Source organism: Thunnus thynnus, chromosome 5 (assembly GCF_963924715.1).
Source record: "Thunnus thynnus chromosome 5, fThuThy2.1, whole genome shotgun sequence".
Lineage (NCBI taxonomy): Eukaryota > Metazoa > Chordata > Actinopteri > Scombriformes > Scombridae > Thunnus > Thunnus thynnus.
The window spans coordinates 31,032,421-31,056,540 of record NC_089521.1 but is presented as its reverse complement, the minus strand read 5'-3'; the positions used below and the strand labels follow the sequence as shown (position 1 = coordinate 31,056,540).

General features: G+C 38.6%; 2 protein-coding genes across 3 annotated transcripts in view; one reads left to right on the top strand and one right to left on the bottom strand.

Moving 5' to 3' along the window:
• Positions 1 to 464: 464 nt before the first annotated feature.
• ciao2a (cytosolic iron-sulfur assembly component 2A) lies at positions 465 to 16,029 on the bottom strand. The gene is made up of 5 exons (XM_067590701.1): positions 15,703 to 16,029; positions 13,662 to 13,826; positions 5,324 to 5,373; positions 4,289 to 4,334; positions 465 to 1,255 (listed from the first exon to the last, which is right to left on the bottom strand). The coding sequence occupies exons 1-5, from the start codon at positions 15,824 to 15,826 to the stop codon at positions 1,155 to 1,157; spliced, it is 486 nt and encodes a 161-aa protein (XP_067446802.1). The 5' UTR covers positions 15,827 to 16,029; the 3' UTR covers positions 465 to 1,154.
• An 854-nt stretch (positions 16,030 to 16,883) lies between these two features.
• spg11 (SPG11 vesicle trafficking associated, spatacsin) overlaps positions 16,884 to 24,120 on the top strand; it is a 34,124-nt gene continuing 26,887 nt past the window's right edge. For both annotated transcript variants that reach the window (XM_067590699.1, XM_067590700.1), the window contains exons 1-6: positions 16,884 to 17,605; positions 18,820 to 19,007; positions 19,314 to 19,541; positions 21,230 to 21,440; positions 22,355 to 22,492; positions 23,686 to 24,086. In XM_067590699.1, coding sequence (XP_067446800.1) covers positions 17,394 to 17,605; positions 18,820 to 19,007; positions 19,314 to 19,541; positions 21,230 to 21,440; positions 22,355 to 22,492; positions 23,686 to 24,086 — 1,378 coding nt within the window. In that variant the 5' untranslated portion in view covers positions 16,884 to 17,393. The remainder of the gene's footprint in view (positions 17,606 to 18,819; positions 19,008 to 19,313; positions 19,542 to 21,229; positions 21,441 to 22,354; positions 22,493 to 23,685; positions 24,087 to 24,120) is intronic.

Sequence of the window (24,120 nt, the reverse complement as noted above, 5' to 3'; positions counted from 1 at the left end):
ACTGTGCAAAAACTAAAATTTTAATTAATCTGATAAATCACCAAGCTCTAAATGGATCCTACATTTCCCATAATGCAACTTGATAGCCTCTCATCATTAAACCATCCGTGCCTCCCTTCCACACCCCCAGTTTGTAACACAGGCTCTCCATCTAGGTTAAAACTGAGATCACCCTGATGACATCACTATGACATCATCAGGGTCGCTTTCTCAGAGTTGATAAAACTCCTCCAGAAGCACAGACGACGTTATATAACTGTTTACTGATGAGTAAACTGATGTTCATGTGTAAAATGAGTAAAATTATATCTAGTATAAGTATTAATAAATAATAAGTGTGTGTGTGTGTGTATTTGTGTGGCATTTTAACAGAAACTCCTTTAAAGTAGAAAACTTTTCTAATCGGATTTAAAAGACAAACAATGAACTTTATCTGTCCAACAAAAAAAACACTCAGAAGCAGCTTCTCATTGATGTAGCTTTTAATACTTGATTCTTTTGTACATCACATGTTTTCTTAAAAATAATCACCTCTAAAAGAGAATCACATTTTTTTTTTTCCTCAGACATCAACCTGAGTGACTCGTCTGTTGAGTGCATTTACAAAAAAGGACAGACGTCTATAAACAGTCACGGCAGGAAAAGATGAAACCATCTCAGTGCTTGTGACAGATCCCTCTCTCTACTTCCTGAACGACTGACAGAGTCTGTTTGAATGAAAGGGGGGAAAAAAACAGAGGGAGGGAGGACGAGATGGAAGTAGTTTCCTGTTTCCTCTCGGCTCGCTCGCTCTGCAGCGTTTCCAGCAGACGACAACAAAGAGAGCGACCGCCGTTCACCGCGAGGCCGTCCAGTAGGGAATGATGGGAAAGTCAACACACATCTGTCGCTTCTATTCCAGCTTCCATCGTGTTTCTTATTCACTGATCAGTATTCAAGCTTCTCACTGGAGATTCTCCAGAAAAAAAACAAAAACAAAAACAAAAAACACCTGCAAATTCCCCCGGAGCCGCCGCGAGCCTCCGCCGTCAGACAGACGCTCAGGAATCCTCTGAATAATATACTCAGACACAGATGAAACACACACACACACACACACACACAGACACACGGCGGCTCCGAGGCGTTCGCTTCAGGTGGTTGTTTCCTGTCCGTCAGTCGTCAGGTTCGATGACACACTGCTCCACAATCTCCCTCAGGTTTGGGTTCTCCATGGCGGCCGCCACCCGCTCCTTATCGTTGATCTGTTTGTTAACTGGAGACAAAAAAAAACAACTGCAGTTTACTTCACCGAGACAAAAACGCTCACAGCCTCAACAATGTAAAACTAAACTCTTAATTTGGGGTTTTTATATTTGTTCTGCCACCTCTTGATTAATTTCTTGCTGGTTTTATTTTCAGTCATGTCTCTAGAAATGGCGACGCTCGTCTGTTGGTCTCAAACGTTGGTCCATCCAACAGTTGTCATGGTAACTTAGTCTGGATTGCCTGAAATGTTGAACAGATATTTCTGACTCCCAGATGATGTATCCTAATGACTTTGTTGATCCTCTGACTTTTTAATCTAGCGCCATCATCAGGTCATTCATTAAATTAGTCTAATGTTTCAGTATTGCAGTCATATTTTAAGAAAAAATGTCTCAAACGTGAATATTTTCTGGTTTATTTAGTCTTATTTGATAGTTTGAGGACGTCTTCTTGGGCTTTGACGGACATTTTTAACTATTTTCTGACATTTTATAGATCAAACAACTGATCGATTCATTGAGAAAATAATCGACAGATTAATTGATAATGAAAATAATCGTTAGTTGCAGCCATGTTTTTGCTGTAAGTGAGTATTTCTATTGTTCTACTCTGTTTCTACTCTTTTAAAGGGCCAGTTTACTCCATCAGAAGTCCATTTCTGTAACTTTCTGAAACCGACAATCCAACACTCACACAGTGATTGGTCAGCTGTGCCGAGGTGAGAAAGAAACCAGTACAAACCAGTGGCGTCATTTCTAGTCCTGAATATTTCAATCCTAGCCTCAGATATATTTGGTCCTGGTATTTTCATGTAACAGAGTGGAGAATCTGCGTCGGTGGGACAGGGGGACTATTATAACGCTGCACATGATGAGACACATGCAGACAGGAGCTGCTGCCTCCAGTGACCAAGTTTTCTCCACATTTCAGCTCTGAAACAGTTTGCTCGGCTTTGATTAGCACACAGAGCTCCAAAATCACACATCAACTTGAGTTCTGCCTCTTTTACTTCTCTTCTCTCAGTATTTCTATATAAGTCTATTGAAATGTCAGTCAAAATACAACTATTAACGTGAGTCAGACAGATCTGTAACAGGTTTTCCGTCACGCGTCGCTGGATATAATCTGTGAGGCTGCTGAAGAATCGATACTGATGTTCTGTTTTGTTGCTCACAGCTGGCTTCCCTTGAGTTTATGAAATACCTGCAGCGATCACACAGCAGCTGGAAGTGAAATCTGCGTCTCCAAAACTAAGAGGCACAGCAGCAGCGGTAACTTCTTCTTCTAATGATTTAAATTCCCCCCTGACACGCCCAACCGGATCTGTCAGGATCTAACGGTTAACGTTCGGTGTTCTTCTACACATCCAATAGGTCTGTTACACACATATTTTCCAGGTTTATACAGTGAGCTGCTCTTCTCAGTGTGAATCCTGACCTCCATCAGAGCTGTCGGGTATTTTTATTTTAAGTAGCTAAAAGTCCAAACTCTGTCTCCTCTGCAGATTGTCCTCTGTCCTGTTTTTTCTCAATATTTGTTGTAGTGACATTACTGCACGCATGGAAGTGTTTCTATCTACTGAACGCAGCCTTAAATCCTTAAAGAAATACTTTTTATTGTGCCTTAAGTTTGTTGCCTGATTGGGCAAATAGGTCTATCAGGACAGGAAGTGGTATTATTGTGTTTTGGGACTTGATGGTTGGTTCTTCATGGAGATGAACTTCTTTGTTCCAAAGATACATCTGAGCCTCTTTCTAACTGGTCCATTGAAAGCATAGACTGTATAAAAATATGGACGTAGTTACCGTGACGTCACCCGTTGGTTTCTAAAGAGCGGTTTTGAAGCTCAAAGTGAGCCGCTCCGGCCGTCGCCATCTTGCCAGTGTGTGACGCTGCCTAACTCCCAGCCAATCAAAAATGGGCAAAGAGGCGGGCCGAATGGCTGAAACAAGCCACCTAGCGGCTGGCGGACCTGTCACTCAAAGCTGCAATGTCCTTCATTATGCAGAACTTTACGTCTTAATAAAATTTAAACAGGTGAGTTATAAATAAAACCCTGTACAGTTGTCATGAAAGAGGAAATTAACTATAGAGACCAAAACCGTTTTTTTGTACCAGGCTGTAAACATGTTTATTTCTGCTGTAAAGTTGGGCATTTTAACATGGGGGTCTATGGGGATTGACTCGCTTTTGGAGCCTCAAGTGGTCGTTCAAGGAACTGCAGTTTTTAGCACTTCCGCATTGGCTTCATTTTACAGCCCCGGAGGTTGCTGCTTGGTTTAAAAAAATGTTTTCTCTCTTATGTCTACATCAAGTCATATCAAGCCCTGGACAAATCTGGCTGTTAACATGACAAAAAAATCAATACAGCCATTAATTAAAGGTGCAGTTTGTAGAATTTAGTGGCATCTAGCTGAACGGACTCAGCAGAAATAGAATATAATATTCTTAACTATGTTTTAATTTGTGTATAATCCCATGAAAATAAGAATTGTTGTGTTTTCGAGGGTTTAGAATGAGTGCTGTACATCTTCATAGGGAGCAGGTACCTTTCCACGGAGCCCTCCATGTTTCTACAGTAGCCCAGAATGGACAAACCAGACACTGGCTCTAGAGAGGGCCTTTTGTGTTTTTTGTGAGTTTCACGGCCACCGTAGGTTCTCTTACACACTTGGAAGAGGAGGGTCCGAGTGAGGGATATTCAGTTGATTTACAATCTGCAACTTCACAGCTAGATGCCACTAAATCCAACACACTGCACCTTTAAATACGATAAACACAATAATCATCTTTTTAGATCATTTTGACTCAACACACACTTACCATCAGGCAAAAAAATGAATCATTTTATTGAACATTTTGTTCCTGAAAGCTGCTTCCTTTAACCTCACTAAACTTTCAGAACAAACGCTGAGTTTATTGACCATATTTCTAGCTGACATCGTGCCACTGTGCAGAACATCACCTCAGTGGGAGGTCGTTTAATCTAAAGAAGCCATTTGCTGCTATTATTTAAAAAAATAAATAAAAACAGACTTACTATCTTCTTCAGTAGAATGGGTTCCTTCTGAAATATAGATTTCCAGCTGAGAAGAGAAAGAAAAAAAAACATCTGATGATAAAAAAGGCAAAGTTGCATGCTGTGAGTTATTTTATTATTTATTCAGCTATTATTCAATACATTCAATTAAGAACAAAATAAAGACTGTTTTCAGTTTTAGGTTGGCGTAAAAGAGGAAAAAGAACAGAAGCAGCAGAGAACAAAAGTACTTAATAATCTAAATCTGGTGACAGAACAAAGACAGAATAGAGAAAAGATAAAAGAAATACATTTATGTCACATATGAAGGGAATAAATTTAATTTAATATGTATAGTTTAGTCAATTATGTGAGTGTTGTCATTTGAATTGAATATATGACATGACAGATGTGGACTAACAGATTGTAGTGTGAGTTAATAAATGCAAACTGTCAGATAAACGTCATTATGAGACACATGTTTTGCTAATGTGCTAATAGATTAATAGTATACAGGATACATGTAAAAGCGTGTTGTATCTTCAAAGATATTTTTCCAAAAAAACAAGTGGTTTAAAAGGGCGGGTCATCTTATATTCAGGCTCATATAGTAATAAAAATATGTGATTAATGGAGCTTGAATAATCGTACAGGCTGGACTTTCTCCTCATGTATCTGGTATTTTTCCGACCGCAGGATATAACGGTGTGAAGCTGCATCGAGCTCTCCGCACTCAGCAGATGTTCAGCAGCTTCCTGGTAGGAAAAAAAAATCACTCCTCTAATCAAGAAGCTACTCATCTTGTTTACAGAATAGCTTTCATGCTGCAGAGATTAAGCTCTCTGCTCTCCACCTGCCTCCTGACACCGCTGCCCTCCTCTCTGCATGACCTTTGACCTGTCAAACTGGGTTATAAATAAACAGCTAATTGGCTGGAGGGGGAGTAGATTCTTGCATGTGACGGGGAAACAGTTTCTGGACAAAACATGGACAAATAAAGCAGAAACTGCATGACTAGAGATGTGGCTGGAGAGATAAATATGTTTTTGTACTCACCTTATGTTTAAATGGCAGACATCGTTGCAGTTTCACTTGTAAGCACAGACCTGCAAACACACAAAACATCAGCATCAGACACAGATACTCATCACACATGATGAACGGAAACATTTCAGCACTCAAGAGGAAAAAAAAAATCCAGCAGATTAGAGAAGATTATGTCAGAATTTATCGACGTCTGCTGGGAAATTATGATGCAGCAAACAGAGAAAACAGCCAAGATGAAGCAGGAAACAGTTAGCGGGCTGATTAATGATGAGAAATTAACTCTGAAGTACTTTTATCTGCTGAACTGAATCAATCTGAGGTTATTTTGTCATCAAGTCTTGTTTTTAACTGTTTAGTGAACTCACTTTCCTTCACCTAGCATCATGTTCATGTTCTCCAGTCAGTGTTTTAGGGTTGGAGTTTGCTGGGAAACTGATGTTTCTTGTCTTCTACAGATTTCAGAGATCGATTCTTATCAATACAGATATATCTGCAACGATCCGTCAGCCTGTCCCATTTATCCGTCGGGCTCTACGATAAGAAAGCTTTGCCGAACGAAGGTATTTTAGACGCGTTAGTTAGCAAAGTGGAGCAGTGAACTTCAGCGCTGTCAGCTGAGCCGTCTGACAACAGCATACCGACTGTGCTAAATAAATAAACTAAAAGAAAAAAAATGTATAAAAGCTTTTTTGATCCAGTTTGGGATCTTCACATAAGTTTTTGTGAACTTTATTAAACTTTTCTCTCTTCATGTTCTTCAAACTGTCGTCTATCTGCTCTGCATTCTGGTTTATTTCCTCCTCTTGTAGTTTAGTAGATTTTGGTTTCTTTCTTCTTCTCTGACCGATTCGTGTCTGTAAGATTTTCAAGCTAGAAAGAAGCTCTTTGATTCTGACAGACTGACACGAAATCTTGTCATTTACTTTTGATGCTCAAAATCACTGAGAGATTTTCTGCTATCAAACTCCGGAGGGGGGGGGGGACCGGCTGGGAAAGGGCAACAAAATGTTCCTAGATGGACCCGGAGATGTGGGACGAACCACCGGCGGCTGCCAGCAGCTGCCCTCCTCGGTGAAGAGAAGGGACCGTGGAGCGCCAGCAGCCCCCTCTGGTCAGGAAATCATCTGCTACACGAAAAGTCTCCCTCCGGCGTTCAGTCAAGAGAGGCCAAGATCACTTCCGACCTCATGAGATCCGTCAGTCATTCACCCAATTAACAACAACGTCCTCTGGGAAAATCTGTCAGTTCACTCAGACTCAATGAACGCTGCGTGCTGACAGCGTACTGAGGCATCCGATAATTAGCGAGTCTACCAGCTCTCTGATTATTCAGTAACGTCTTTTACCATCTTTCCGTTTAATTTTAAAGATCTTAAAATTCTTTAAGATCCAGTCAAAACTGTTTTTCTTCTTCTTCTTCCTTCGGTTGGATGTTGTTCTCTTCTCGGTGCAGAATGATATACAGAACTGTGCAAAAGTTTTAGGCACTTTAAATTTTTATCCGTTATGCAACGCCATCAGGGAGCCGTCTGATCGTCCCAGATTTATTCTGCAGCGTGACGACAAGCCCGAACATCCAGCCAGAGTCTTAAAGAACTATCTTCATCATCAAGGAGAACAAGGAGTCCTGCAGCAGACGGTTTTGGCCCCCACAGAGTCCTGATCTCAACATCATGGAGTCAGTCTGGGTCCACATGAAGAGACAGAAGCAGCAGAAGAAGAAGAACTTCTCCAAGATGCAGAAACAACCTGAAACATTCGAGGAGAACTGCTGCTGTTTTAAAGACAAAGCTGCTCACAACAAATATTGATTTCATTCAGGTTTCTTCTACTGAACTCAAGTTAACTGATTAAAAAAACAACTATTCATGGCCTTATTGTTAAAAGCATCTTCACTTTACTTCTAGTGCCTAAAACTTTTGCACAGACCTGTACTGGACATACCTGCAGGATTTATGACATCATCAGGGCTGCAACTAACGATTATTTTCATTATCGACTAATGAAGATGAAGATGCAGATTCATTTTCCAATCAATCATTTGTTTTGTCTAAAAAAAAAATGTCCAAAAATAGTGAAAAAAATTACAATTATAATATAAAGAAATGTATTAAATCATCATTTTAGAAGCTGAAACCAGCTACTTTTGTCCTTTTAGCTTAAAAAATTACGATTGTTAAATTATCAAAATTGTTGCTGATTCATTTTCTGTCAATCGACTGATTGATTAGCCAACTAATTGTTGCACACATACACTGAGAGGAAGTAGGAGACTTCTTGTGTCGAGCAGGAAAACTTTTGACATCAACAATATTTATTATTATTGATATTTATTCATTGATTCTGGGTTTTTACGTGAGGGGAGAAGGAGGAGATGTTGTTGTTGTTTTGAGGATTTTTAATGAGGTAGTTGAACTTTGTTCTTGTTCAATAACCACATCAGACACAAATTATTAGTCAAAACAGTATTTTTATATGTTGTAGAATATATCCGAAAAGGGTCTTTAAAATGAACATATATGCTATATGGCCAAAAGTGTGTGGACAGCCTTGTTGAGATATCGTGCTATAAGCGTCCACATACTTTAAAACACACATGAAGTACGGAAGATTTAAAAAGTCTAATTAAAATTTTAAAAAAAGTAAAAAATACACAACACTAAATGCAAAACACTTAGTTTTCATGAGGAGGTGGACGGGAGCTTTTTATTTTTCTGAGACAAGAAACTAATTACGTATCGATTTCATTTCTAACTAAGGGAGAATTTATGGCTCACTGGCTGACATTAATCAATACAGAATTCAATGTCCAGCTAGGCCATAAACAAAGAAACAAACATGCTGTTCTTCTTCTTTCTTTTTAAATAATGCATCCAAAAGTTGCAGTTTCACCAAAATCATTTTTTTATTTTTCTTTAATATTGTATTTATTTTGTTTCCTGTTCTGAAAAAGTTCACATTAAAAGTTTCTGTTTTGGGCTTCTGTAGGAGTCACGACTAAATGTAAAATGAACAGACGGTTTTCAGAAATGAGTGAAAGACAAAAGGATCCAATCACAGCAGTAAAGCATGATTATCATGTAGCTGATGTAACTAATTTATATTTAACTACACCAGTGCAGCGCCCGTTCAAAATGAAGCTGTTCGGAGCGGAGCTGTTTTATTAAAAAAAAAAGATGTGCATCCTAAAATAAAGTGGATCGATCATTTGGGCTCTTAGATTGTTTATTTTCTCTGTCGTTAGTTCAGATTTGAGTGGGTATGTTTTATCTGTTTTGGTGCTTCAATCGCCAGTCTCGCAGCATATGACACAAACTGGTTTTGAACTTCCTGTGGGAAGTATTTCCTTCGTTCTACATGCATCCATAATTGTGTATTGGGCTCTGAAGGCTTGACCTACACTCAACCATGTACCTGAACACCTCCTGTGTAGTCGCTCACTGTTGCTGATCTACTAAACGTGCTGCTAACGCTACGCTTCCTGTCTAGACATGAGGTAAGAGTGTCCATTCTTGATTAAAAGCTCTTTTCGCTGTCTGCTTTTCTCTCTTTAGAGCACTTTTTTTTCATGTCACACCTCGTCTCCGGTCTCTCTGACATGCTGGAGTGGCAGAGCCCTGAAGCTCCGCCCTGCCCCTGCACAGAGCGGAGCGTCTCACTGACTGCTGGTTTATTCAAAATATATTAATATTAAACATATCATGTGTCCAAATTGCACCAAATTCGACACGGCACTCCCCAGCCACACACCCGCCAAGTGTGGAGTCAATCAGATGAACGGTTCAAGAGATACGTGAAGGACATACATACAGAGACATACAGAGAGAAACAATGACCTGTCCAATCACAGCTTGGGATTAATGTTGCTGATGGCAGCCATGACAGACAGCCTTTCACATTAAAACTGTTTCCTGTGGGCTACCTGGTTGCAGGGACACTACTATTGATTATAAATTTAGTTATTTTTAGTGACTGAGAATTCTCAAAACTGCTGGCAGTCGATCACAAATGTAACTAAATGTGTAATATTTTCCTTTGGAATCAGCTCGGTGCAGATAAACTGGCATCAGCGTAAGTGTCCGCTGATAAATGACAAGAAGCTGAGCACAGAAATGCCAAAGATATGTTCTGAAACAGTGTCACATCAAAAAATAGTGACGAGTTTAGTTTTCAACTGTAAAACTTCCTGATCACAACTGTTAAAAAACAATTTTAAGGGAACCTTATCAAAAATGTTTATTTATGTTATGGGTTGTGCAAATAAAATTTATATCAGCTGACATATCTATTTTTTAAACTTTCAAATAATAAATATCAGCCTCAAAAATCCTGTATTGGTTGGGCAACAGTATGTATTAGAGCTGTAATCATTAATCAACTAATTGTCAACTATTCTGATAATCAATTCATCGTTTTGAGTAATTTTTTTTAAAGAAATCAATGTCCAAATTCTCCGATTCCAGCTTTCTTTAGTCTTCTTCTAATGTTTATAACTGCTGCACAACAAACTGTCCAAACAGAGTGGAAACATGTCACTGTGAGGCAACCTCAGCAATTAATTTGACGGCAACATTAAAACATGATCATTAAAAAAGGTCAAAACAGTAATTTAAATGTAGCACATGAATTCAAAACTGTCTCCAACTGGCTCGCTCATTATAAAACTCTCTGGATGACTTTGTTTACTATACACCTACGTCATAAATCACGAGTGAAAATGACGGTAATTGGAGTATTTAATTGCCGAGTGACGAGAATAATGTCTATTATTATGCGTTCAGCTGGGAGCTCAAGGGCAGACACAGGATACAGAAATAAACCGCTAATTAAACCAGGGTCTGGCCACAGTCAGGGGTCTATTCCAGCGCTGGACATGTGCCTGCTTAATATCTTCTAGCTAATGGACTTCTGAATCCAATTTACTGTGTGTATGTACAGCGTATGAACAAGAGACAAGTTTTACCCTCCTACCATCCGTTTAGCAGGAAAACTACCGTGGGTGGAAAACTCTGCTTCAATTTTAATTTCATTTTTTCCTTCTTACATGTGTGTTTTTTTTTCTCTCCCAAGAGGACAAATGCTTTGCAGCCAAGTATTAAAACAATGTAAATAACTGATAACAACGCAGATAAAAAAAGAGAACTGAGAAACGAGTCAAACAGCTCTGAATATGTGATGAAAAAAAAAAAGATTTTGTTCCTGTTGCAGCTCCAGTTCGACTCTGAAATGTAGGAAGTGAGCTCGCTAATCCTACAGCTGCTAACAACAGATTAGACTGATCAACGCTATTACCAGCAGTAAAGCAGTAATGAGGTGAAAGGCTGAACTTTCAGTGAAGCACCCTGAAGTGGTAATGAGGGATCAGCTCCTCAGCTGCTACTTCTAATCTCAACTATTTTTTTTATTTTATTTTTTTTATAGAACTTGCAAAAATTGTGTGTAGCAGCGCAGAAAATTAAAGGGTTTTTTAATATAAGGCCACAGTGGCAGTTTGTGTGAAAAAAACGTAATTACAAACAAAAAAATAATACATCACTGAGGGGTAAACTATTCTTCTAAAAGAAAAGTACTACGGGCACATAGTTTTTGTGAACTTTTGTGGTTTGCATAACATTAATAAGAAAAAAGCTGCTGTCAGACTACTGCACACGTCCCTCCGGAGGACTTTTAGTGGCGTTAATGTGATGTTGTTTCCCGGGTAACAGCCCAAAAGTCCAAAAGGCTACATAAGAGAAACAAGCAAGTAGGAGGCTGCAATGTTTAAATGAGACATATTCTACACATTTCCAGGTCTATATGTTTTATTCTGAGGCTCTACTGGAATGTCTTTGCATAATTTACAGCTAAAAACTCCTTATTTATCTTCTACTGGCCCTTTATGCAGCCCCTCAGTTCAGCCTCTGTCTGAAACAGGCTGTTTTTAGCTCCTGTCTCTTTAAGGCCCGCCTCCTGATGAACCCACTCTGTTCTGATTGGTCAGCTTCCTCAGGCTCCAGAGCATGGATGTATTATAAGAGCTGGATAACGGACTAAAAATGGCGCCCATTCAGTCCTATAGGAATTGATCGCCTGGCGCATATGCCAAAAAAAGTTTCTAGCTTCCGGGTTTGCTTTCGCATTGTGCGGCCCACTGAATATGCGCGGTAGTGTTTCCCCCGCTGGCCCCGCCCACGAGTTCCCGCTCGGCCCATAGACTTTACATTGTGATGATCGAGGAAAGTTTTACAAACATAAAACCTCTATGGATCAAAAGTTCACAATAGAAAGAGTCATAATTGACCTTGTTTGCAGTTCGAGGGGTCCTGTCAACAGTTTTACAGGCGTCTCTTCTACAATGGTGGTCTACGGTGAAAATCCTTTTTGGGCCACAGGGGGATTTTGAGCTGCAATACCGTGAGTGGAAAAATTGGCTGCAAGGCTGAGTGGCGGCGGCGCCCTATCTAGCTCTTCTTATACATCCATGCTCCAGAGGCTACGTAAATATCTATAATAGGATTTCAATTCTTCTTCTCGTTCTTTACTCAAATGGAAACTTTTCAATCCATCCGTACATGTTGGAGCCTGAATCAGATCCAAAATATGAGAGTGCACGACATGAACAACCTCAGCCGACAAAGATTAAAGATTGGACAGATGTTTATGAATATTATGAACTTGTCTCGTCAGGACAGTAAAAAAAAACCATTGCAAATGAAGCGTCAGGGTAGCTGAACTCTGGGTTTGGTCTTCAGGAGCATTTTTACATACGTTCATGTTGGAGCTTTGACCGTGTTTCACATCATATAAGGATATAAATGACAGACAATCACAAAGAGCAGAATATGTCCCCTTTAAGATACTGGTGTGACAATGAAATATGATCCAGGAAATCCAGTTTGAGTAACAGATTTGGTTTGTAATACTCATGGACAGGATATTGCAACTGTTGAACTATTGAAGGATTTCACAACTATGAAAACTTATCACTGCAGCAACTATTTTATCTCCCGTCTCATCATGTCTGATGTAACGTTCAGTATTTCTGTAGCATCTGTTAAGTTGTTTGAGGATGTGAAACAGTGTAAACATTGAGACGCAAGAAACATTTCAGAAAAATATTCTGATGATAAAGTGAATTAAAAGTAAAAAATGATCGTGAGGTAAACAGCAGAAATTCAGCATTCATGCTACAAAGTAATTCACCAGAAATGTTCTCGCTGCTGATTCAACTGTTCTTCTGTGACGCTGACAAACTGACTCCATTTACCTGAATGAGAGGGCTGCGTTCTTTCACACAGAGCTGACGTCAGTGTGAATGTGGCCTCAGTCGACTAACAACAACAATTTTCATATAAGATTCATCTTTTAAATCCTTTTTTAAAACAAAGATAAACTGGTTCCAGCTTTTTCAAATGTGAGCATTTGCTGGTTTTGGACGTGTTTCCATCCACCTGTTTTTATTTGCACTTTCAATTTGCGCATAAAAACCTGAGAGTAAATGCAGCAAACTCGAAAAAATCTCAATATATTGCAAGAAAGTTTTTACACTTGGTTGAGGTAGAAAAGATGGCGTATCGATAAACGTAAAATGGGATAACGTGTAACCTAAACAAAGAGCTGAAAACAGATCTGTGTGGAGCGATGAGGAGACTGTAACCTTCCTCAAATGGCATATTTTCCGTCATGTTTTCCACCGTTTGAGCTTTGACTGCTGCTCTTTTAACGACATCGTCTCATCGTGTCTTCTTCTTCTGCAGTGGTTTAATGGCACCGATATTCTGGAGATTCTGCCTGCTCCAACCGAACCGTCTACTTACCTCACTTGGATGTTGCCATAACAACAACTCAACAAGACCTCTTTATTGGGAACGTTTAGTGAATTATTCCTTCCTCCATTAAGTGCTATTTCGATATGAACGTTGAATAAAACAACTCCCTGTAATGCAAAAAGGCTGCTAATAAATTAACTACTATACAACTATATTTAATACGGCCACATAATATCATTAGCTGCAGATTGAATCCTTCCGTCTCTTGTCTAAATGCTGTGATTAAAGCATTATACCCAGTTTCAACAACATCAATTAAAAACAGGAAAAAGTGAGAATATAAAACAGGTTTTTCTTTCTTTCTTTTGTCAGAACAAAGCGCTGCATCTCTGCCTGTCTGACATCATCAGCAGTGATCAGATTAAACCCTGAATAAACCTGAACGCTGCAAGAATAGAAACAAGTCTGACATCTCAGCCGACATCTGCGTTGAAAGCCTTTTGAAATAAGACAAGTCTCAGCGCCAGCCTTTAGAGGCACAGATCAGATCATGTCGTGTCTCTCGTGGTGTCCGTTGTGTTATCAGCAGAGTGACTCACCAATCAGAGTAGCCAGAGAGCAGTGAGGCACGGTGGGAGAGAACTTGATAATGATGAGGTACTCGTCCTCCCCGAGCTCCTGGACCTCCACGCATTTCTCCGTCACCACGTCCAGCTCCTCCAGGGTGTTGGGCTTCTCCGGATCACGGATCGATCGGATCACGTCTGATAAGACGACAGGAAACAAGACGTGTCGTTGTTGACTAGAGCAAACTTTATGTCTGATGTTAGAAAGCAAGTAGTGACTCATGAGCGTCTAAAACCACTGAAAACACTTAACTGAAATTTACTTAAATAGAAGATACAGAATAAATATAATCTAATCTAATATAATAAACCAAAAAACATATTCAGAGACTAATGATCACTTCTTAAAATTACTGCATTTATAATTAACTGATAATTAGAATGGTATTTAATATGCAGTAATATGTATAAACAACATAAAATACACCTTTTGTAGTAGTTTGATGTTAAAACATTAAATAATTTTAGCGAAGATCTGCCTGAAATGTTTAGTCAGAGGACTTTCAAAATGTTTCAAGGATCCGCAGAAAAAATAGAGAATAATCTGATGACAAGATAAGAAATGACTGTTTTCTAAATCCATTATTTTACCCCAGTAAAGATAAAATACCAGTTTTGTACCAGTACCAGTCCCAGTTCTGCCATTCACTCCAACTCCACTCAAAAAATCATCTATTTGAGTTCTGCATCAGTAATAATCCCAATATATACACACCAAACTACTCAGAGAATTAACTGTTTAAGTTGTGTAACAGTAATAGTCCCAGTAGGTGATGTTCACTGCAGCTACACTGAACTCTAATCAGAAAATGAAATGAAGCCAGTTCCAGTATTGATCGCAATAACTATTGTTCACTGTTGTTGAGTTCTGTACCTGAATTATACCCAATAAACAATCACTCCACTTAAACCAAACTACATTCAGAAAATCATCAAGTTTACTTTGTCTTCAGTTATGTTACCTGTTATAACTTGTTAATACGTCTCATCTTAAGATGAATTATAATTTAACTGTTTAACACATGATTTATTCATCTAGCAGCAAAGAATCATTTTAAATTTTCAAAACTAGTTAACCTTTCTTATCTTGAGTCATGAAGTGTGGCTGTAGTTAGAGCATATTTGTCAAATATCACAAATATTTTATTAAAAATTTGGTTTGTGGATGCAGAAAGTAACACAAGAAAACACTTTTTGACAGTATTTTAAGTAGTCAGGCTGCTGTGTAGCTGTTCCAACAACAACAACAACAACAACATCAACAACAACAACTGCCTGTACATTACTGGAGTCTTGAGTATTATCTCCAGTGATTGAAAGTAACTCAGAACATTAACTGAAGTACTGTACTAAAGTACAACTTTGAGGTGACCCTTTGGAGGGTCACGACCCCTAGGTTGGGAACCACTGGACTAAACTAGCTAACTGTATATAAAGTAATAATAACATATCAGTCAGAGGGACCAAACTACTAATTTTACTGCAATACTTTAACTACATCAAGCTCATAATACTTATGTACTTTTACTGCAATACTTTAACTACATCAAGCTCATAATACTTATGTACTTTTACTGCAATACTTTAACTACATCAAGCTCATAATACTTATGTACTTTTACTGCAATACTTTAACTACATCAAGCTCATAATACTTATGTACTTTTACTGCAATACTTTAACTACATCAAGCTCATAATACTTATGTACTTTTACTGCAATACTTTAACTACATCAAGCTCATAATACTTATGTACTTTTACTGCAATACTTTAACTACATCAAGCTCATAATACTTATGTACTTTTACTGCAATACTTTAACTACATCAAGCTCATAATACTTATGTACTTTTACTGTAGTAGGATTTTTCGTGCATGACTTTTACTTCTACTTGTAATGGAGTATTTGTACTTTACTGTATTAGTACTTTTACTTCAGTAAATAATCGGAGTACTTCTTCCAGCTCTGTTGGTTGTGGGTTAGTATTTGCAGTAAAGGCCTGTTTACTCACCGTACACTTCTAACGCTTTCTCCTCCATCTTCTTGGTCTTCAGGACATTCCTGGTATCCACAAGTCCAGAAAACTGTAAAACCTTGTTGACAGTTATCGACAGAAGGCTGAACACTATTTCCATTTTTTAGAAAGCGCCATCATAAACACGAGCGACAGTAGTGACTTTGACAGGAAAACAGACGCAGCTGAAGCTGCACAGCAGCGCGCAGATTACACAGATCGATAACGTATTGGGATTAATATCAGCAGCCGCAGTTGATATATAATCCAGTTTTCGCGCAATTTGGAGATCGGTGGATTTTATCGCAGCCAACGAACGTCACTGTGTCGCTTCCGCTTCCTGTATTTTGGTTTCTGGCAAAAGCAATCGATGACAGATCCAGAGATGATGCTATCGATCAATATTGATCAGAATCAGAATCAGTTTTATTAGCCAAGTATGCAAACACACAAAGAAGGGAATAAAGAATACAGATAGAGCAAAAGTAAGGTAATAATGATAATTAATTAAATAAACAAAATAAGATTAGGAATTAAATTTAAAATTAAAATTTAAAGTCCATTTACACAATGGATCAAAATAGCTGTGAAATGGAATAAAATAAAACTTGGAAAAAATATGGACTGTGGTAAGGAGAAAGAAATTAAGTGTGTTAAATGAATATTATTTCATCATGTTATCACATTATTTGATATTACATTACTTTAACACTTGTATTTAGCATTTATAAGCACTATATAAACATTTAACAAATGATTTATAAAACACTATAATGTAGTTTTTTATTATTGGTGATTAAAAGGACATTCTTAAATCTTTATTTTCTTCCATATTCTTTATTTTCTCTTTATTTAACTTTATTCTTTTTGCATTTGTCAACAATTATAATATCTCTCATGAAGACATATTTTATATTATTACAACTATGTTTTACTATATCGTCATTCATGTTTTAATATTTATATAGCATCATCCATGTACGGGTGCCCACAGGAGGAGTTATAGTTGTTGAAAAATGTATTAATGAACACTTATATTTGCTTACAACTATATTGTGTGGTATTATAGCCCATTTCTAAAATATTTATAGATATATGCTGCTCATAAATGATAAATTGGTGGGGTTAAAGTAGAATGCACATCAATTATACATTATGAAGGGATCTTCTAATTACAGGAAGAAAAACATGTTTCACTCTTCATCTGGGCTCCTGACTGTTGTTTCAAGACAGACTTGAAAAATTGTGAACCTGCCCTTGAATTGAATTTTCAACCTGTGACACAATACTGTTACCCTAAAATTTCACACTAGTTGACTGAATTGTTGGTTATTCTTTATTTTTAAGCAAAAAATATTCATGCATTTGCGCTGAAATTTGGCAGATTTTTATTTATTTATTTAATAACAAAATGAGGATTATTAAATTAACATCCTCGCTCGATTAAGTTGACTCTATTATATTTTTGCGTTTTACTATTGGTCAGAAGCGGTCAGCTGACAGCAGTAGACTGGACATGTGACTACCTGGACTCAGATGCTGTTTACATGACAGGAACATCTCTGATACTTTTGCTTTCATCGCTGTCTGGAGGCGTTTACAGGACCATTTCTTTTTTATAAAATGTCTCGTTAATCAACAGTTGAACCCGCAGTCTGTGTGAAACGTTTTGCATCCAACGTGTCAAGATGTTGGAGGCTCAGCGGCCGGAGAAGATCTCCATCGAGGTGTCTGTGATCCCGGAGAACCAGCACTGTGGGGAAGTTGCGGACATCCAGAAAGCTGAACTGGCCCCCGCAGGCTCCCTGCTCGGCTGTCTGGATGCCGGGGGGAGGCTGGTGGTCTGGGACCCGGCGGACAGGGAGGCTCCTCCGGCTACAGTGGACGGCTGCTACGGAGAGTGAGTCCAACCGAGTGAACACCCTTCCTGTTAGCAAAACACCAGTAGTGACAAGCAATAAGTACATCTACTCAAATACTGTACTTCTGTACAATTTTGAGATACTCTACTTCAGTATTTCTATTAATCATCTCATGACCCCTCAGATGTATCTGCTGACCCTTTGGAGGGGCCCGACCCCTAGGTTGGGAACCACTGGACTAAACTAGCTAACTGTATATAAAGTAGTGTAAACTAGCTCCACCTCCAGCAGCTACAACAGTAACATGCTGCTCTAACACTGATGCTTCACTATTAATAATCTAATGATGTCATATATAATAATATATCAGTCAGAGGGACCAAACCACTACTTTTACTGCAATACTTTAACTACATCAAGCTCGTAATACTTATGTACTTTTACTGCAATACTTTAACTACATCAAGCTCATAATACTTATGTACTTTTACTGCAATACTTTAACTACATCAAGCTCATAATACTTATGTACTTTTACTGCAATACTTTAACTTCATCAAGCTCATAATACTTATGTACTTTTACTGTAGTAGGATTTTTCATGCAGGACTTTTACTTGTAATGGAGTATTTCTACATTGCTGTATTGGTACTTTTACTAAAGTAAAGTATCTGAGTACTTCTTCCACCGCTGTTGGGACTTGGTTAGTATTTGCAGTACAGGCTTTTCGAGTGTTGCTCACTGTACATTTCTAACGCTTTCTCCTCCATCTCCTTGGTCTTCAGGACATTCCTGGTATCCAGACATGAAGTAGTTTAAACTAGCTTTACTTTTAATTTTAAGATTAATCAATAATAATAATAATCATGGTGGCAACTGATTCTTGTTCCTCACAGAAGTAGCTTGATCAGGACAGTCAGAAGACAACTTACTAACTAGAGCTACAACAATAAGTCATTTAAGCCATTAGTTGTCAACTATTAAATTAAGTGACAACTATTTTGATAATCGATTACCTAATCATTTGGAGGAAAATATTTTTTGGTTTCTTTAGTCCTCTATGACAGTAAACTGAATATCTTTGGGTTGTGGACTGTTGGTCAGGACAAAACAAGACATGTGAAGACATCATCTTGGGCTTTGGGAAATAATGATTGACGTGTTTATATAGACCAAACAACTAATCGATTAATCAATCATGAAGTAATCGTTAGTTGCAGCCCTATTATTAACAGTGCATTTCCACTCCTAGCTTCTCCTGGGAGGAGGTGAGCGTCCACAGTCGAGGCGTCAGCAACTTCAGACTGCTGGCTGTTGGATCTCAGTGCAACCTCAAGCTGCTGGAGGTGGAAACAGAACGACCAGCCTCCATTTCTCTGCTCTCTGTCTATGAATATCCTGCAGACCGCCTGCTGCAGACTGTCAGAGAGAAGGACCACAGTGAGTACCACAACCAGTTCACCATCACAGGATCAGACTCCAGTCCAAGCACGGAGGTCTGCTACTGCAGCACAGCAAAACTAAGGACACTGAAACAGAAATGATGCTGCAGAATCAAAATCACATGTACCAGACACAGACATTACAGTAAATGATATAGTCATGTATATTAATATGCATATACACACACTGAGCACTTTATTAGCAACACCTGTGCAATCTAATGCAATCTCATACAACAGTTCCTGCATTAATTCTACCTTTACGAATCATAATATGTATTAATGACTGAGTCTTTATTTTCAGATGTGTGTGAGCTGCAGTCGGTGTGTGTGTTGTCGTTTTCTGCTGGCCGGTGCTGCGTGCTGCTGAACGGCGCCTGGCTGCTGCAGCTGCAGTGGCAGCAGACGGAGGAGGAGCTGCAGACGTTAACCTGCTGCAACATCCGGCCGACTGACAGCAACAGACACAGCGCCGTCCACCACTGTGTGTGCAGAGAAACCCTGTTTATCCTCAGCTCCACTGGACTCATATGTATCCTCAACTCACTAAGGCTGAATCTATTCTAATACAAATACTACTACTAAATGCAATTATAATATCACCATTGCGGCTGTAGTATGTGGTGCTATTAAACTTGATTGCATTATACTGAGAAATGTTTAGTCTCATTGGTATAATTGGGGTGGCTAAATAAACTGAAAAACAAACTAATCAGATAAACTACAGTAAGGTGAACTAATCAAAATGCAGATAAGTTAAACTAAATGAAACTTAAGTAAACTAAAGCAAACTAAGCTAATTTAGTTAAATTATTCCTAAATAAAACTAAGCTGTTACTGAATAAAGTTAAGTTACACAAAATTAAACAAAACCAAATGAAATTAAGTGACTAGCAATTAATGTAAGCTAAACTAAATTAAACTAGTTAAGTGAAGTAAAGTTATATTTAATGAAACTGAGCAAACTAAAGATAAGCTAACTAATTTAAAACAAAGGAAATTCAGTGACTTGGCTAAACTACAGTAAGCTTAACTATATGAAACTAAACCAAACTAAACCAAGTGTAAAGCTAAACTAAATAAAACTGCAAAAAGAAGCTAAATTTAGCTAAGTTACATGAAAAGTAGGCTAAATTAAATGAAAGTTATCCTTGAGGAAACTAAGCTAAATAAAATAAAGCTAAATTTAGATAAACTAAGTTGAACTAAACGAAATGGAGAAAGCTAAAGATGAGCTAACTAAGCTAAAACAAATGAAATCTAGTGACTCAGCTAAACTAAAGTAAGCCAAACCAAGGTTAAAAAAAATAAAATAAAATTTAATGCAACTGCAGAAAAGCTAAATTAAGCTAAGACACATGAAACAGAGCTTAACCCAATGGAGGTGAGTGACTTACTGTAGCTAAACTACAGTAAGCTAAATGAAATGAAACTAAATTAGCCTTGAGCAAACATAGCTTAATCAAATAAAACTAAGCTAAGTAAACTTAACTAAGTTGAACTATGAAACTGAGCAAAGTATGCTAACTAAGCTAAACCAATTAAAACTTAATAAATTGACTTAAACTAAACCAAGCTTAAGTAACGTTATACTAAACTAAGTTAAACAAAATAAAAGAAAAACCTGAGCTAAACAAAATAAAGGTGAGTAACTAAGCTAAACTTAAGTCGGCTAAATTAAATGAAGCTAAGTTATCCTTGAGCAAGCTAAGCTAAATTAAATAAAATGTTAAAGTAAACTAGGCTACGCTAAATGAAACTGAGTTAGACTTGATGAAATTAAGTTAAATCAAGTGAAGTAAAATTTAAAAAAAAGAAAAATAAGCTAGCTTTGAAACTGAGCTAAAGTAAAAAACATGAATAGAACCAAGCAAAACATAATTAAAATGAGACTGAATTTAACTATTTGAGCTCAAAAGTTCATTCTTGACTTTGAAAACAGCGTTATTTGAAAAATACTTGCTAGCTTTTTCTGGGCTTTTAATCACATCTCATGGTCTTCCTCAGCTAACTGAGTTCTTAAAATTTTAACTAAACCAAGAAAACTATATGAAACTAAGCTAGCCTTGATGAGAATAAGATACAATAAACAAAACTAAGTTGAAGTAAATCTAATTAAATTTAAATACACACAGCTAAACTGATAACTAATCTAATCTAACCTGAATCTAGTCTGACTCTTTGTAAACTATCTGTTGATCCTTTAACTCTGACCTCCAGCTGTTTGTAATATCACTGATGGCGGTCTGCTGGCCACCGTTGACCTTCCTGCCTACCTGAGCTCTGGCCTGGCAGAAGAGGAGCTCGTCTCCTCCTCCTTCTCCTCCTCGTCCTCCTTCTGTTTCCTCCAGGTGTCGGCTGATCTCAGTACAGCTGTGGCCGTCACTCAGTCTCACAACGCCATCGCCGTTGACCTCAACCACTACTTCAGGTACTGCAGCAGGAAAATGAGCTGAAACCTCCTCATTTTGGGGGGTCGTTTGCAATGATGGAAGAAGTATTCAGATCCTTTACTTAAGTAAAAGTACATAAGTATTATGACCTTGATGTAGTTAAAGTATTGCAGTAAAAGTACATAAGTATTAGCAGCAAAATGTACTTAAAGTAGTAAAGTAAAAGTACCAATTCATCCCTCTGACTGATATATTATTATATATGACATCATTAGATTATTAATAGTGAAGCATCAGTGTTAGAGCAGCATGTTACTGTTGTAGCTGCTGGAGGTGGAGCTAGTTTACACTACTTTATATACAGTTAGCTAGTTTAGTCCAGTGGTTCCCAACCTAGGGGTCGGGGCCCCTCCAAAGGGTCATCAGATAAATCTGAGGGGTCGTGAGATGATTAATGGGAGAGGAAAGAAGAAAAAACAAAGTTCTGATACACAAATCTGTTTTCAGTTTTTGGACTTTTTCTCTAATCTTTGATTTTTGCTGAAATATTGGATCATTTGAACATTTATTGAAATGAAAGCATGTGAGAAGTTTAGAGGGAAAAATCACTATTTGGTGGAGCTGTTAACAACTCATAGACATGTGAAATGTGACCCCGACTACACACTGCTTTTTGTAAGATGTCAAAAGCCAAAAAGGTTGGAAACCACTGGTTTCATCTTTAACAATGTGTTGTATTTTAAAAGGCCTGTTTGTCTTTCTGCCAAATGGTCTGATGTGACAGTTCCTGACTCAACTGGAGGAATATTAAACCGATTCACTACAAGAAACACATCATTTAACTGCTCTCCACTCTGACTCATCTGCAGTTTAATGATGCACAGCAGCAGACTGAGACTGACTCACTGACACCAAAACAAAACAAGCTTCAGAATGATATACTGTCTTCCAGGATTTATCCAGACCACCTGCTGTGTGCTGTCCCCCCTGCCCGCCTCCCCCTCCGGCCCCAGAATCCAAGAGACGAAGACAGCCTGTCGAGCTCCAACTGCAGCCTCGCCGCCCTCAGATCGACCTTCTGTACTGATCGGTAAACTACTGAACACCACGCAGACTTCACTTCTATTGATTATAGCCCTGAGATAGCTGCCAGCACAAGATTTATGTTTAGATTTGTTATTTTATCGGAGCTCACGAGTGCAAGAACACCTAAAGACAAATGTCACAATAATACATCTTGATGAAGATGACACTGTGTCCAGACACTGATGAAGACATATTATCTTAACATCTGTCTTCAGGTATTTTTGCACTTTGTCACCTTTTTTTGCACAATGTAATTTACTCACAGAGACTAAGCACCTGTTGCCAATCATTGAGGAGGACAGAACAAAGGAACAACTGGATGTTTTATTGCCTGAATGGTAGGAAATCAGTCTGGGATGTATTTAAAATACTTGAAGCTCAAAGGATAGGTTCACATTTCTCAAGTCTGTCTTATAACAATATCCATGTGCCTTATAAAATACATTTTTGCACAGAAGAAGGACTTTGTCTTCCATCACTTAAATTGAAAGTGAATTAGGGAGGGATCTCTTAATGGCCAGTATCCTTTAAAGCATATTGTTTAGTATGAAGCTAAGAACATTATATGATTGGTCACTTGCTAATGTCATGTGTCCACAGTAGCTTTTTCAGGTTGTTTAGGTAAACAACACAACAACACTTTCTCTCCTTTGTCCCCTTTCAGCTGACAAATAACAAAACTCTTCATCACAGCCAACATGTGTTGAGCAGCGGGACAGACAGTCTGGTTCTCCTGCTGTGTCTCAGCTGGATCAGCCTCATATTACTTTTTTATATTCCTGTTTTGTCTGACAACTGAACAAGCATGAAACGGCAATGTGATCATAGCTCATAAATGCCTCTTGTTACTCCTCTCTGTTACAATGACGACAGCTGTGCTTTGTGATCGGCTCTATCGACATTGTGGAGTAATCACAGAAAGATGTCTCGACTGTGTTTTGGCAAGAATATGCACAGTTTTCCAACAGCTTGGTTTACCATGTACATGCTAAAACATGAAGATTTCGGCACAGTTTAAACATATGCAAAGGCTCAGCCGGCGCAAACTCATTTTACCATTTGCACCTCATCATATGTTGTCAGTGTAAGCAGTTATCATGTGTTTGTCTGATAGATAATATTAAAATACTGAATCCTGATCTTCTATACAGAATTTTAATGATTTCACTAATAAACCTGTGAACTCTTCACCTGCAGCTCCTGGGAAGCTCGTCTGGCCTCCATGTTCAGCAGAGCCCAGCAGCCTGTGTCTCCCCCAGCCTCCTCCTCCTCCTCCTCCTCTTCCTCCCAGCCCGCTGGGACCTGCTGGTCCTCTTCACTCCCCCACGTGGAGTCCCACCAGGCTCTGTCCTCGGCCCACAGCAGAGTTCCTCACGGCGGGGTGACCGTCGTTTTCTCCGTCCCCGAAGCGTCCAAGCTGTCTCTGCTCACCGTCTCCGAGTTCTCGGCTCTGCTGACCTTCGTATCCACCGGCAACAGACAGACCACAGTGGCCTTATGGGATCTGGAGTCGGGGAGCGTGAGCTACCACCAGGCGGAGGGTGAGGCGGCTCCGGTTCAGCGCTGCGGAGAACAACATCACAGACTGCTGCTGAAGAGTAAGACGACCTCTAACGTACAGTAAACCTCAGC